This window comes from Wolffia australiana, chromosome 13 (genome assembly GCF_029677425.1).
Source record: "Wolffia australiana isolate 7733 chromosome 13, ASM2967742v1".
Taxonomy (NCBI): Eukaryota; Viridiplantae; Streptophyta; class Magnoliopsida; order Alismatales; family Araceae; genus Wolffia; species Wolffia australiana.
In genome coordinates this window covers 1,938,775-1,953,032 of record NC_135847.1, presented here as the reverse complement: position 1 = coordinate 1,953,032, position 14,258 = coordinate 1,938,775, and the positions used below count along the sequence as shown (strand labels likewise).

Here is a 14,258-nt window from a genome sequence, read left to right as displayed (position 1 = left end):
TCTCTCATTTATTTCAGACGACTGTCTGCCCTAGCCTGATGAGGTTCAGTCTATCCAATGCCACCTGTTAGATTAGTAATGAAAGATCCAAAACAAGACGACAAAAGCATCACTTGAGTGGCTGCATGATAGACACGTTTTCGCTGATTTTTTTGTCAGGGTTATGATGATGATTTCACTTGCCCTGGTAGATGGAGAAACCCATGTTGTTATTCTCCTCCTCACCCCTTTATGGTAAGCAGATTATCTCTAGAATACTGTATTTTCTCTTTGCGGATATACCAACCCTTCAGTTACTTTGGCTTTGTAATCAAGAAGAGAAGCTGAATTAAGAAGCTGAATTAAGAAGCTGAATTACTTCTTTATCGTGGAAAAATCAGATCAAGGGAGCTCACATCTGCAGTTTTACCAAGCACATTGTAAAACGTAATCAAATTTCATGGAAACAATCAGACCAGAAAAGCTTCAACGAAAGCTACAGCCAAATACCCATGTCTTCCAGTTAGCATATAATCATTGAATAAAAAAAAATGAATGAGCTAAAACCCTAGAACCCTAATTCAACTCTGCCTACATTCTTCAACGTTTGACGAGAGTTCCTGAAGCTAATGAACAAACACCCAGTTTTACTCCCAGTGTCCGATTCAAGAAGCCAATTATCCCCTTCATCAGATCCTGGGAGCTAAACTAAAACCTAGAGTCAAACACCCAGCTAAATCTCTGCAGAGAAGAAGAATCAGCCATACCCAGCAACACGTCAACGACCAGTAAGAAAAAAAAATTGAATGTGCTAAGAACCCTAGAAAACCCTAAATTTCAATGAAGAAGAAGGTTATGGTTCGGAGTGTGGGGTCTCGGAGTAGGGTTAAGAACCCTACAAAACCCTAAATTCCAATCAAGAAGCAGCAGCAGCAGCAGCAGCAGCAGCAGCAGCAGAAGAAGAAGAAGAAGAAGAAGAAGAAGAAGAAGACGAAGGAGGAGGAGGAGAAGGAGAAGAAGGTTAGGGTTCGGAGAGGGGGGGTTTGGAGCCGAGAGTGTGCTTGTTGTTATGCATCCAGACCTTGAAAACATGGCGCTTGACGCCGACCTCGGCGCAAAACTGCTGAACGGCGAGGTCGTCGCTCTTCTGAATTCTCCACCCGAGTCGCTCTGCGAAGGCGAGCATCTTCTCCTTCTGCTCTTGGGAGAACCTCGTTCGGAAGCGCTTCTTGGCGAGCGCGGCGGAGGGGGGCTCGTCGAGGCGGCCGGAGGTGGAAGGGAGCGCGGCGGGGCGAGGAGGAGCGGCCATGGAGAGGAAGTTGGAAGGCGGGACACGGTAGAAGGGGAGAAGAGAGTGGCCGGCGAGCTCTTTGCGGTGGAAATTGCGGTGGCAGCCGCAGGCAGCGCATTTGAGGGCGTCGAGCGAGCCGTCCGCGCCGGCGGGCATGAACTCGCCGCAGCCGTCGACCGCGTGGCCGCCGATGTTCACCGCGTGGTTCTTGAGGCACTCTCTGTATCGAACGGAGGAGGGGGAGGAGGAAGGGGGGGGGCGCCAGTTGGAGATGGGGAGAGGAGGAGAGGTGGAGTCGGGGGGCGCGGAGGAGACGAGGTCGTCTGGGTTGGCGTCGTGATCGTCGTAGTCCATGCCAGTTGCTCTCTCTCTCTTTCTCTCTCTCTGCCGGGAGCCTTCAGCGCGCCTCTTCCTGGGTTTCGTTGAAGCGCGATAAATCTAGGAATCTCTTGCGGCGCTATTTCGTTGTGTTTCTTTGTCTTTTTTTGTTTATCTTTTTCTGTCTCGCTCTCTTTCTCTCTCTAGTTATCGCGGGTTCTCTCTCTCTTTGTCTCTCTCTCTCTCTCTCTAGTTCTCTCTTTCTCTATATTTCTCTCTCGCTTTCTGTTTCTCGCTGGTTCTCTCTCGCTCTCTCTCTAGTTCTCTCTATCCCTCTCTTTCTCTATATTTCTCTCTCTCGCTCTCTATTTCGCTCCAGTTCTCTCTCTTTCTCTCTCTCTCTCTCTCTCTCTATTTCTCTATTTCTCCCTGGTTCTCTCTCTTTGTCTCTCTCGCTCTCTCTCTTTCTCTGTATTTCTCTTGCTCGCTCTCTATTTCTCTCTAGTTCTCTCTTTCTCTCTCTCTCTCTCTGTTTCTCTCAGTTCTCTCTCTTTCTCTCTCTCTCTCTCTATTTCTCTCTAGTTCTCTCTCTTGCTCTCTATTTCTCTCTAGTTCTCCCTCTTTCTCTCTCTTTGTCTCTCTCGCTTTCTCTTTATCGTTCCCGCTTTCTCTCTCGCTCTCTTTCTCTATATTCTTCTTTTGCTCTCTATTTCGCTCTCTTTCTCTCTTGTTCTCCCTTTTACTCTCTCTTTGTCTCTCTCGCTCTCTTTATCGTTCCCGCTTTCTCTCTCGTTCTCTGTTTATCGTTCCCGCTTTCTCTCTCGCTCTCTGTTTATCGTTCCAGCTTTCTCTCTCACTCTCTTTCTCTATATTTTTCTTTTGCTTTCTCCCTCTTCGTCTCTCTCGCTCTCTATCGCTCTCTTTCTCTACATTTCTCTCTCGCTCTCGCTCTCTTTCTCTATATTTCTCACTCTTTCTCTCTCTCGCTCTCTTTCTCTATATTTCTCTCTCTTTCTCTATATTTCTCACTCTTTCTCTATATTTCTCTCTTGCTCTCTTGCTCTCTATTTCTCTCTCTTTCTCTTTATTTTTATCTCTCTCTTGCTCTCTCTTTCTCTCTCTCTCTTTGTGTCTCTCGCTCTCTCTCTCTCTCTCTATATATCGTTTCTACTTTCTGTCCGTCGCTCTCTTTCTCTTTATTTCTAACTTTCTTGCTTGCCCTCTAGTTCTCTCTTTCTCGCTCTCTTTCTCAATATTTCTCTCTTTCTCTCTCGCTCTCTTTCTCTATATTTCTCGCTCTTTCTCTCTCTCGCTCTCTTTCTCTTTATTTCTCACTCTTTCTATCGCTCGCTCTCTTTCTCTCTCTCGTTCTCTCTCCAGTTCCCTCTCCTCTCGCTCGTCCTCTCTCTACATTCTCTTTCTCCCTCTGTTTCGCCATGCCTCTTCCTCTCTCTTTCTCTCTATCTCTATTTCTGTCTCAATCTTTCGTTCTCTCTCTCTCTCTCTCTCTCTCTCTCTCTTGCTCTGTCTCGATCTCTTGCCCTCTCTCTCTGTGACTCTCTCTTTCTTCCTCTCTCTCTATTCTTTCTCTCTGACTCTCTCTTTCTTCCTCTCTCTATTCTTTCTCTCTGACTCTCTCTTTCTTCCTCTCTTTCTCTATTATCTCTATCTCTCTGACTCTCTTTCTTCCTCTCTTTCTCTATAATCTCTCTCTCTGACACTCTTTCTTCCTCTCTTTCTCTATATTCTCTCTCTGAGACTCTCTCTTTCTCTATGCTCTTTCTCTCTTTGTCTCTCTCCTCTCTTTCTTTCTTTCGCTGGCTCTCTCTCACCTTCTTTCTTTCTCTCTCTTGCTCTCTCTCTCTCACCTTCTTTCTTTCGTTCTCTCTCTGGCTCTCTCTCTCACCTTCTCTCTTTCTTTCTCTCTCTGGCTCTCTCTCTCTCTTCCTCTCTCTCTCTCTCTATCTCTGTGAGGGTTTGTAAATAGTAAGTCGCTGAACAGGAATAATTGTCGTTGTTTGGGGTGTAGACAGAGATGGAAGATAAGAGGTCGGACGAATGTGGACACCTTTGTTTTCCAGCTTCCCTATCCACATATTTGATTATTATTTTAGTTATATTAATATCCAGTGCTGGGTGGGTGATAATTAATGTTGTTTAATATTAAATTATATTTGGATTATCGTAAGCATCTATCTATCGCCTCCCACCCTTAATTGGGTCGGCAGTAATTAGCGTAGTTTATTCATATTTATGTCTGGAATATTGTACAGGAAAATAATTCCTTCGCGCCTCTCTCTCTCTCTCTCTCTCTCTCTCTCTCTCTCTCTCTTTCTCTCTCTTTGTCGTTCGGTCTCCGTCACAGTCTTTCTGTCTGCTTTTATCTCTCTTCTCACTCTCTCTCTCTCTCATTCCGTTCACTATTTCTGTCTATCTCTCTTTCTCTCTTCTATCTCTGTCACTCTCTCTCTTCTCTATATCCTCTTCTCTCTCTCTCTCTCTCTATTCTCTCTCTTTTCTATATCTCTCTATTCTCTCTTTCTCTCTTTTCTATATATCTCTGTTCTCTCTCTACTCTCTCTCTTCTGTATCTCTCTATCCCCCTCTCTCTCTCTCTCTTTTCTATATCTCTCGATTCTATCTCTCTTCTATAACTCTCTATTTTTTTCTCACCCACTCTCTATGCCACTCTCTTTTCTATCTCTCTAATCTCTACCTTTTTCTCACTCCCTCTCTCTCTTTTCTTTGTTTCTCTCCATTCTCTCTCTCTATCATGTGGAGTCGCGTGTTTGAAGTCACTCAATAGGAATAGTTATCCTTCTGTAATAGAGAGAGAGAGATGAAAGATAAGACTTTAGAGGACTAAGGATATCATTATCCGGGACGACCATAATTAACTTATTCAGTATTAAATTGTATCCGGAATTAATGTGAAAAAAAATAATTTTCTCTTCTCTGCCCATTTATCAGGAATGACCATGTTTTGGTGCTCTTTCTCCCTGGAAAAAATTATTGAAGACAAATATACGAAAATAAGTATCTTGAGACGTTGTATATATCGTCAAATGACAACTTGGGGGTGCTTCTTCTCTCTGCTGAAGCATATTTAAGCGAAAATATCTCAATAATTGAATTAAATATATCATGAAGTTAAATAAATTCATTAGTTAGGGGATAAATGGACATTTCATTAAAGATGCTGGAAATTTTTCAAGAAAAAAATGGCAGAGAATTGCAAGGTTTGGTCTTTTTTTCCAAAGAGATGGGATTTGAAAGTTAGCAAACAAACAGAACAGACAAATGGACAGTGACGAGAAAGATGGGCAAGTTGAGATTTATCTGCCCGCTTTTCATGGGAGGTATGTACCCACCATCTTTCTTCTTCCATCCTGCCATGGCTAGTGATAGAGAGAGAAAGAGAGAGAGAGGACAAGACAAGAGAGACAACCGACTGCACTATTCACCTTTGGACCATGTAGTGCGATGTAGTATCCCTCAACCTGAATTATCCCTTTTTCAGAACACAACCTCTCTCTCTCTCTCTTCTCTTCTTTCTCTCACACTTGTAATTCCCTCTCTCTCTCTCTCCTCTTTCTCCCTCTCTCACATATAATTCTCTTTCTCCTGTCCTGTCTTTATCCCTCTCTCCCTCTCTCTTCTAATCCTCTCTCTTCTTTCTCTCTCCGTCTTCTCTCTCTCTCTCCTCTCTCTTCGTTTTTTCTCTCTATCTCTTATCTCTCAATTCTTTATTTCTCTCACCTCTCTTATTTATTTCTATCTCTATCCCTCTCTCTCGCACACTTCTTTATTTCTCTCTTCATCCTCACTCTCTCTATCTCTTATATCTCTCTTACTCTCTCCCACTTCTTTCTTTCTCTCTCCATCCTCTCTATGTACCTCTTACTCTCGCTCACACACTTCTTTATTTCTCTCTCCATCCTCTCTCTTTCTCTCTTCTCTATTTCCATCTTCTTACTAGCTCTTTCTTCTCTCTCTCTCTTCTCTTTCTCTCTATATCGTCTCACTACCTCTCTGTTCCGACTCTGTCTATATCTCCCTCTATCTTCTCACCATCTCTCTCTCTCTCTCCTCTCTCTATTTTATTTCCCTTTGTTATGTCTCTCTGTCTCTTCTTTATCTCTCTCTATTTTATTTCCCTTTCTTATCTATCTCTCCATCTCTCTCTTTTTCTCTCTCATATGTCTCTCTTTCCTCTCTCGTTTCTCTCTTTTTTTCCTCTCTTCTGTCTCTTTTTCCTCTCTCGTTTCTCTCTCTTTTTCCCTTTATTATGTCTCTCTTTCCTCTCTCGTTTCTCTCTCTCTCTTATTTTTCTCATGTCTCTCTTTCATCTCTCTTATTTCGCTCTCTTATGTCTCTCTTTACTCTTTCTCTCTCACGCTTTCTTCTCTATCTCTTTTTTCTCTTTCTCTCTCACGCTTTCTTCTCTATCTCTCTTTTCTCTTTCTCTCTCCCGACTCCCTTAAGTCCTCCCTCTCCCTTTATATAAGAAATTAATACTTTAAGCCAAAGATAAGCAAGAAGAGAGGACAAGACGAGAGAGGCCACCGTCTACTGTGTAGACGGAAACTTGGAATAAGTAGTGGGAAGTATCCCTCATAATAGATTTCTCCTCTTTTAGAAGAGAGGAGAAGTAGAACACTAAACTCCTCATCTTCTCTCTCTAAAATTTAAACCACGCCAGGGAGACAGATATGACAAGATAAACCACGGACTACCCTATTCAGCATTGGAATTAGTAATTGGAATTAATTATCTTTAAAACTGAATTACTCTTCTATCAGATGAGACAGGAAATAAAACCCTAAATTCATCAACCTCTCTCTTTCTAAACTATTGGGCCTTGGCAGAGAGAGAGAGAGAGAGAGAGAGAGAGAGAGAGAGAGAGAGAGAGGAAAAGACAAGAGAAACCAGGGACTATCCTATTCAGCTTTCGAATAATGGGTTGGAATTAATTATCTTTAAAACTGAATTACACTTCTTTCATATGAGAAAGGAAATAAAACCCTAAGCTCATCAACCTCTCCCACTCTAAACTTTTAGGCGGAGAGAGAGAGAGGAAAAGACAACAGATACGGTCGATGAAACTAAATTAACCTTATTTCAGGCAAGAGAGAGAAATAGAACACTGATAAAGTCAGCAAGGGAAATAGCACACCCTCAAACTGAGTTAAACTTCTTTCAGGTGAGAATGAAAAGTAGAACACTGCTCAACTCATCAATCCCTGATTTGGCTTAAAATTTTGGAGAGAGGGACCACAACTACAATATTCACCTTTGGAGTTAGTAGGAGGTAGGAAACCTCAAACTGAATTACCCTTATTCAGATGACTGATAAAGGGGAATAGATCACTGCTAAAGCCATCAATCCCTGGTTAGGCTTAAAGGTCATGGGGAGAGAGAGAGAACAGAAGACACTATTTACCTTTAGAGCAAGTAAATGTGGATTGCAACCCTGAAACTGCATTACTCTTCCTTCAGGTGGGAAAGGAGAATAGATTACTGCTCAACTCACCAATCCGGCGTTTGGCTTAAGGGTTTAGAGAGAGAGAGGGAGAGGTGTACACTATTGGCATTTATAATAAGTAGAGAGAGATTGCATCCTTCAGGTGAAAAAGTTAAAAAGATCTCTGCTCAACTCATCGGTCCAGCATTTTGCTTAAGAGTTTGTGAGAGAGAGAGTTAGAGAAAGAGAGGGAGAAAGAAAGAGAGCAAAAGAGCGAGATGTTAGGAGAGAGAGAGCAAGAGAGAGAGAGAAAGAGAAAGGCATATAGAGTGAGAGAGAGAGATACAGAAAGGGATAGAGAGCGAGCGTGAGAGAGAGAGAAAGAGAAAGGCATAGAGAGAGAGAGAGAGAGAGACAGAGAGAGAAAGGGATCGAGCGAGAGAGAGAGAGAGAAAGGGATAGAGAGAGAGAGAGAGGCAGAGAGAGAAAGGGATCGAGCGAGAGAGAGAGAGAGAAAGGGATAGAGAGCGAGCGAGCGAGAGAGAGATAAGAAAGGGATAGAGAGCGAGCGAGAGAGAGAGAGAGAGAAAGGGATAGAGAGCGAGCGAGCGAGAGAGAGATAAGAAAGGGATAGAGAGCGAGCGAGAGAGAGAGAGAGATAGAGCAAAAGAGAGAGAGAGAGAGAGAGAGAAAGGGATAGAGAGCAGAGAGAGAGAGAGAGAGAGCAAAAGAGAGAGAGAGAGAGAGAGAGAAAGGGATAGAGAGCGAGCGAGCGAGAGAGAGAGATAAGAAAGGGATAGAGAGCAAGCGAGAGAGATAGAGCAAGAGAGAGAGAGAGAGAGAGAGAGAAGGGAGAGAGAGCGAGCGAGCGAGGGAGAGAGAGAGAGGGAGAGAGAGAGAGAGAGAGAAGAAAGAGAAAGAGAGAGAGCGAGAGAGAGAGAGAGAGAGAGAGAGAGAGAGAGAGAGATAAGAAAGGGATAGAGAGCGAGCGAGCGAGCGAGCGAGAGAGAGAGAGAGAGAGAGAGAGAGAGAGAGAGAGAGATAAGAAAGGGATAGAGAGCGAGCGAGGAGAGAGAGAGAGAGAGAGCAAAAGAGCGAGAGAGCGAGATAAGAAAGGGATAGAGAGCGAGCGAGAGAGAGAGAGAGATAAGAAAGGGATAGAGAGCGAGCGAGCGAGAGAGAGAGCAAGAGAGAAGGAGAGAGAGAGAGAGAGATGCGATAGCAGAAAAAGACGAAGAATGTAAGTACATGGAAGGCTGCCTAATGCCTATCCCGGTGGGCTGACACTTTCGTTGCGTGCTGGTCGATGCATGCAGCGATAGCAGCGAAGGCATACAAATGGCAACAGCCTCTCACGCTACCCAAATTCAACGCTTCTTCAGATTCACTGGAATCTTGTCCTCTTTTAACCCCTCTCTCTCTCTATCCTCTCTCTCTCTCTCTTTCTCTTTATCTGTTTCTCTCTCTCTATCTATCCTCTCTCTCTCTTTATCTGTCTCTCTCTCTATCTATCCTCTCTCTCTCTCTCTTTATCCTCTCGCCTGTTCAGTCTCATTCGCCTCTGGCTTTCCTCTGCCCCTCACCAGTAGAAAACTGTCAGGGAAAGATAACAGAGAGAAAGATAGAGAAATCTGGAAATAGATAGAGAGAGAGAGAGATATGGAAATAGAGAGAGAAAGGGAGGGGCATGATGTTGACAAGACAAGAAAAGTTACTCAGACTGGGTTCACATTTATTTTATTTTGTCAGGCTTTCTATGCCTCTTTGTACTCTTCCTCCCTCGTTCTAAACCACATCTTATGCAGCTGGATTATAAACGGTGTGTCTTCGTTGTTTCCCATCAAGATTCAAAACCACTGTGAACCGGTGAGATGACATAAAAAAACAAAATGAATATTTATAACGTTCAAGAACTAGGGAACAAATCCTATGGTTAATGATCAATAGAGGGTGCTATGTTACAAGATTGTCTAACACATTACAATATATTAAATATTGTAATGTTTCCAATATACACTTAATAGAATTCTAATGTAGGTATAGAGGAATGAGAACGTAAAAAGCCAGAAAATCAATGATATACCCCCAACATATCATAGGGTGTAAGGAACATGTTTATAAGAACAGAAGAAGCATCTGTAAAAGGGTTTGACACATAGTAGATTTATAAAAACGTAAACCAGTAAATAAAATAAAAAATAAAGAAAAAAATAACGAAAAATAAAATAAATAAAATTATAAAATTAAAAGATTTACATTCTATGTAAATTTTCAAGTCAATCAAATTATTTGATTGACAACAGTTGAAGGCACGATTACAAAGAGTTATTTCCAATATATTAAATTAATTGAAAATTTATATAAAATTTTAATTTTAGTAAAAAGATAAATTACAGTTATTGGGTATATGTTAAATTAAAGAAATATTTATGATCTGATCTCAAGATGGAGGATGGCTATCATGAGCTCCAAACTTGCTACATAACATTACATTATATTACATATGAAGGCACCATTACAAAGAGTTGTTTCCAATATATTAAATTAATTGACGATTTATATAAAATTTTAATTTTAGTAAAAAGAATAACTTACATTTATTGGGTATATGTTAAATTAATGAAATATTTATGATCTGATCTCGAGATGGAGGATGGCTATCATGAGCTCCAAAATTGCTACATAACAACTTAATGTGGACCACTCGATGTCTTTATGAGAAAATGACTGACCTGGTTATTAGATTCGCAACTAGCTGTACTAATAATATAGTCTTAACTTTATCTCTAATGATTTCACTACATGCCTGAGGTAGTTGGGATGGCCAATTGGGATTCAAAGGGAAGTTCAAGAAGAATGAACTCGAATTATTCAAATTGTTTCATGACTCGTAGCTCTATACTTAGCCTTAGCACCAGAGAGAACACTTTGCTTCTTACTCCTCCAATAGACAAGGTTACTTGGATTAATATTTAGGCATTGTGATAATACCTTATCAGCATCGGGAAGCATTGATAAATTCATTTGTTGATGAAAAAAACCATCATTCATTAGGAAGGTAATAATATATATTAAAATTTATAAACACCTACTCAAATGGCTTCGTCGACATGTTTCATGCATTTGATTATGTTCAAACATAGTCACACATATCATTAAGAGATTGCTGGGAGAGCAATCAATTTATGTTCAAACTTTTCAATAATACCATGATATTGTAATGGATGCTTCAAATGTTACCCACGCTCAGAAAATTATTTTCTGAGCTCGAAAAAAGATCATAAAATTTTAATCAAGAGAGTATTTATACCAGCGGTTTATAAAAATCACCTAGTCAAACATGAGTTAGATGAGGACATTTGTAGTTGGTTATGTGCCAGATTATGTATAAGTAGATTAAGGATTTTCTCATCTAATCATTCTTCAATTTTAATGCTAGAATCAGACAACATATTACACTGCAGCACTTGGAGATACTAGGATATTATCATATAACACCAGTCTTGCAATCATGAATATTAACAGACATATCAAGAACATGTCGGGATAGTCTTTTCTTCAACGATAAAGCATATTTCAAAGGACTATTTTTATTTGGGGGTTGTTTGAAGGATATAATTCCAAAATAATAACATAACAAGAAAATTTGAAAGAAACAAAACTTCACTTAAAACTCATATCTGCATTTTATAAAACCTAATACATAGAAGCCCGATTCAACATAGAAAAAAGAAGGAATTAGTTCAATGATAAATTTCATTAACATAATCATCAAAAAAAAATCATGAACTTATAAGGATTCATATGACCAACCTCAGAAATGGGGCTATTTCTATCTCTAATGAATCATTGTAAGCCATTCTGTTGTGAGGTCTAAATAAAATAGAATTGTTTAATATATATGTCAATTATAATCCAAGTATTATGTAGGGACAGATTTCTAATTCTCTTAAAATTTTGTGCGTTTAACATACTGATCCATAATAGTTTAACTAAAATCGCATTCATGAGAATTTTTTTTTCTATTTCTTGAAATAGATTTATCCAAGTTAATTGAGTAAAATAATGTTGATGAACAAGGTGCTTCCTCGTGGACCAATGAAAATACACTATTTGGACTATAACTAAATGTCAAATAAGGGACATGATAAGACAAATGGCATCTTTCAAGTTGTCAAATGAGGTATTCCAATTTGGACCATTGAAATGGTTATGCACATAAAAAATAGTTCTAATTAAGCCATATGGTTCATAAAGGGAATAGAAGTGCCCCTAGATACTAAAGGGGATGATCAAGGCCGCTCATACTTCCATGAAATAAAGCTTAATACATGGGAGACCACATCCAAATGGAAATGACTGTTTTTTCATTTGGTATGTCACCGATCTATATATTTTCAATGAGTGGATGTGAAAAAATCAACCCTGAATATTTATTTTAGGTCATATCAAGACCAGTAAAAGCCTAGTAGTTTATAGAAATATTCAATACCAAATGACTCCCACTTGGCCTAAAGGGGACACTTGATAGCATTAATTAGTTTTGAGCCTTTTAATGAGATTTTAGGTCAACTTTATAGGTATCAATATTCTCATCCTCTATCACTTTTATTGATTCTAGAGTTTGATATGCTCTAGAAGAATTAAAAGGTCCTGAGAATTATTTTATTAAACTAAATATCTTTATTTTATTAAACGAATTGAGGGCCTATTTCTTGATCAATATCTGGAGAAGATTTCCCTCAAGCGAATGAATATTTCCATTTAAGTATTTGTATCATGGGACTAGTTTGTGAATATACCCCGGGACATTTTCAACTCCGCCTTTTAGGTACATCTGATATTTATCCAATAAGGGAACATAGATCAGTACAGGTTTTGCATATATATATATATATATATATGAGAAATACACAATATTTTCATATAAATTATATATTTATATATAAATACACATCTGTACCTTGACCTATTATATGCTCTTATTTATTATCCATGGATTTTTCCATATTTACTTTCTTAATCACATATTTAAATCAACCATATCAATCAATTTCTAAAACACTGTCATTCATCCCTCTACATTTTAACTCAAACCCCACAGGACTATGTGTAGCTCCCAACATAGTTATAGTGTATATAGTATTTTAATTATGTCATTTGATTGTGTTAATTATTGAGCTAATAAAATACTAAGTATGTAAAAGTATGAATATTATTGGTTGTCTCATATGAACATTAAAATGGTATCATACCAAACCAAAATGCTAAAGGGAGAGTAATTTTGAAACACCTCGAAAAATTGATCATTAGAGTTAGTGAGAAATTGTAGCCATTTGACACTAAATTTCATTTTAAATTAATAATAAATTTGATAAAAATAATTATATACTACTTCTGAATATAAATGATAATTTATGAGGGGTTATGTTAATAAATACTACTAGAGAGCATCTCATACAAAGTTTCAAACTGTTATGATTTATAACCATTGGATTGATTGAAATTTTTTTCAAATAAATAAAATATTATATATATGTATATATACACACACACTGCAGATCAATCTTCATTGTCATAGACAACGGTGATGCAGTGTTATTGGGGACAATGGTCATGATGGCCTGCACATTTAACTGATAAGTCAATGAAACTCCAGGAGAAAAAACTCAATTCTGAGATCAGTCTAGGGGGAGCCACAAATCTGTGCCAACAATCCCTAAACATATTTTTGTGGGACGATATAAATACTTAGATGCTACAAGCTAGGGGAAGCTAAATATTTTTCATATGCAAGAAGTGAAGCTTAATCTCGGTGTGCATGAAGATATGAACAATATTTAAAAGGTTAACAAGATTTAAATAAACAGTTGTAGAAAAAATACATAGTAGAAATATAAAGTAATATTTACCATTCCACATTCACTGATTCATTCAGGAAAAAATTACAAAAAGAAAGGTATTCTACATGAAAAATACTAACAAAAGTTCCAAAAAGACTTCCTATTGAAATTTTGAAAATTTTATCAAGTCAAAGGCGTTACTGAAAATTGATTTTAAATTCTTTGGACTATTTGATCTAAACTTTATTTGACTAAAAAAATAGAAACAGTTTTATTATTTTTTTTAATTTTTTATTTAAATTTTGACTCATTACATCGACCTAAACTCCAGTACAACTTTTTTCTAGATTAAACAAAGCTTAATGAACTTGTAAAATTTTCTCCTTTAAGAGCAGTAAAATCCAAAATTATTCTTTAAAACTTTTCTTCAATACTACAGTACAGAGTTTTATATTTTCAAAGGTTTAGTCCGAAAGTTAACCTCCATGAATCATTAGAGATCACCATATAGTATTTAAACTTTAAAATTTTCAAGATATTATTTTTAAGAAGCCCTTATCATATTTGAATCCATAAATGTTTTTTTCTGCCTTCATGATATTGTATTCGTTTAAAAGATAGATTAGAATATTTGTCACAGATAATTCATAAATATTATTGAATAAAATATTTAATCAAAATTCAATTATTTCTTAATGGACTAAAATTTAAATATAATTACTTACAAACTCTACCTATGCTCTGAAGGTTGTCCTTTCTAATACTTGAATGATTCATGGATTCAATATATGATATGATTAATGAAATGTATCTAAGTTCATGAAAAAATCATCTGAAGCTTGTGGAGTATACTTATGAACTCAAATTAGGGGTTTAATAATTCATTAGAGTAAGTTTTATCTTAAGAAATTTTTTTGTAATTTTTCAGTTCTCTATCTCTACTCTTGTCAACTCAGTCTCACTATCTCTGTATCACTGACCTTCCTCTTCATTACTGTATCTTCTCTCTCTCCATTACATTATAAGATGGTATCAGAGCCTCTGAAATCACAACCATGAAGAGGACTCTGAGTTTGATGAAGTATTCATGCAATGTCCTAGACTGCAATGAACAAGGTACCTATAATGAGATGTCACACAGCCATCTCCTAGCCACATTCCACATATGGGCCTGAAGCTGACTTGGCATAACTTTTTATGGAATCATCAAGTTGGTTTACAACTCACTCACAACAGACCTTCATCAGTTTGTCTTCTCCAAACCCAGAGCACTCGTGGTGGAAGTAGGACCTAGCTGTCATGGCTTCAATGACTGAAAAGGTTTTCATTCATTGAAGACTTTAATACGGCTCATTTAGAGTGG

The 14,258-nt window shown here is 38.2% G+C and overlaps 1 protein-coding gene across 1 annotated transcript; it reads right to left on the bottom strand.

The window, feature by feature from the left end:
- Window positions 1-417: 417 nt before the first annotated feature.
- LOC144711431 (zinc-finger homeodomain protein 2-like) lies at window positions 418-1,723 on the bottom strand. The gene has a single exon (XM_078585437.1). The coding sequence runs from the start codon at window positions 1,622-1,624 to the stop codon at window positions 1,001-1,003; it is 624 nt and encodes a 207-aa protein (XP_078441563.1). The 5' UTR covers window positions 1,625-1,723; the 3' UTR covers window positions 418-1,000.
- Between the last annotated feature and the right edge of the window lie 12,535 nt (window positions 1,724-14,258).

Coding starts and splice junctions, on each gene's coding strand:
- LOC144711431 (XM_078585437.1), bottom strand. CDS start 1,624: ATGGACTACGACGATCACGACGCCAACCCAGACGACCTCGTCTCCTCC.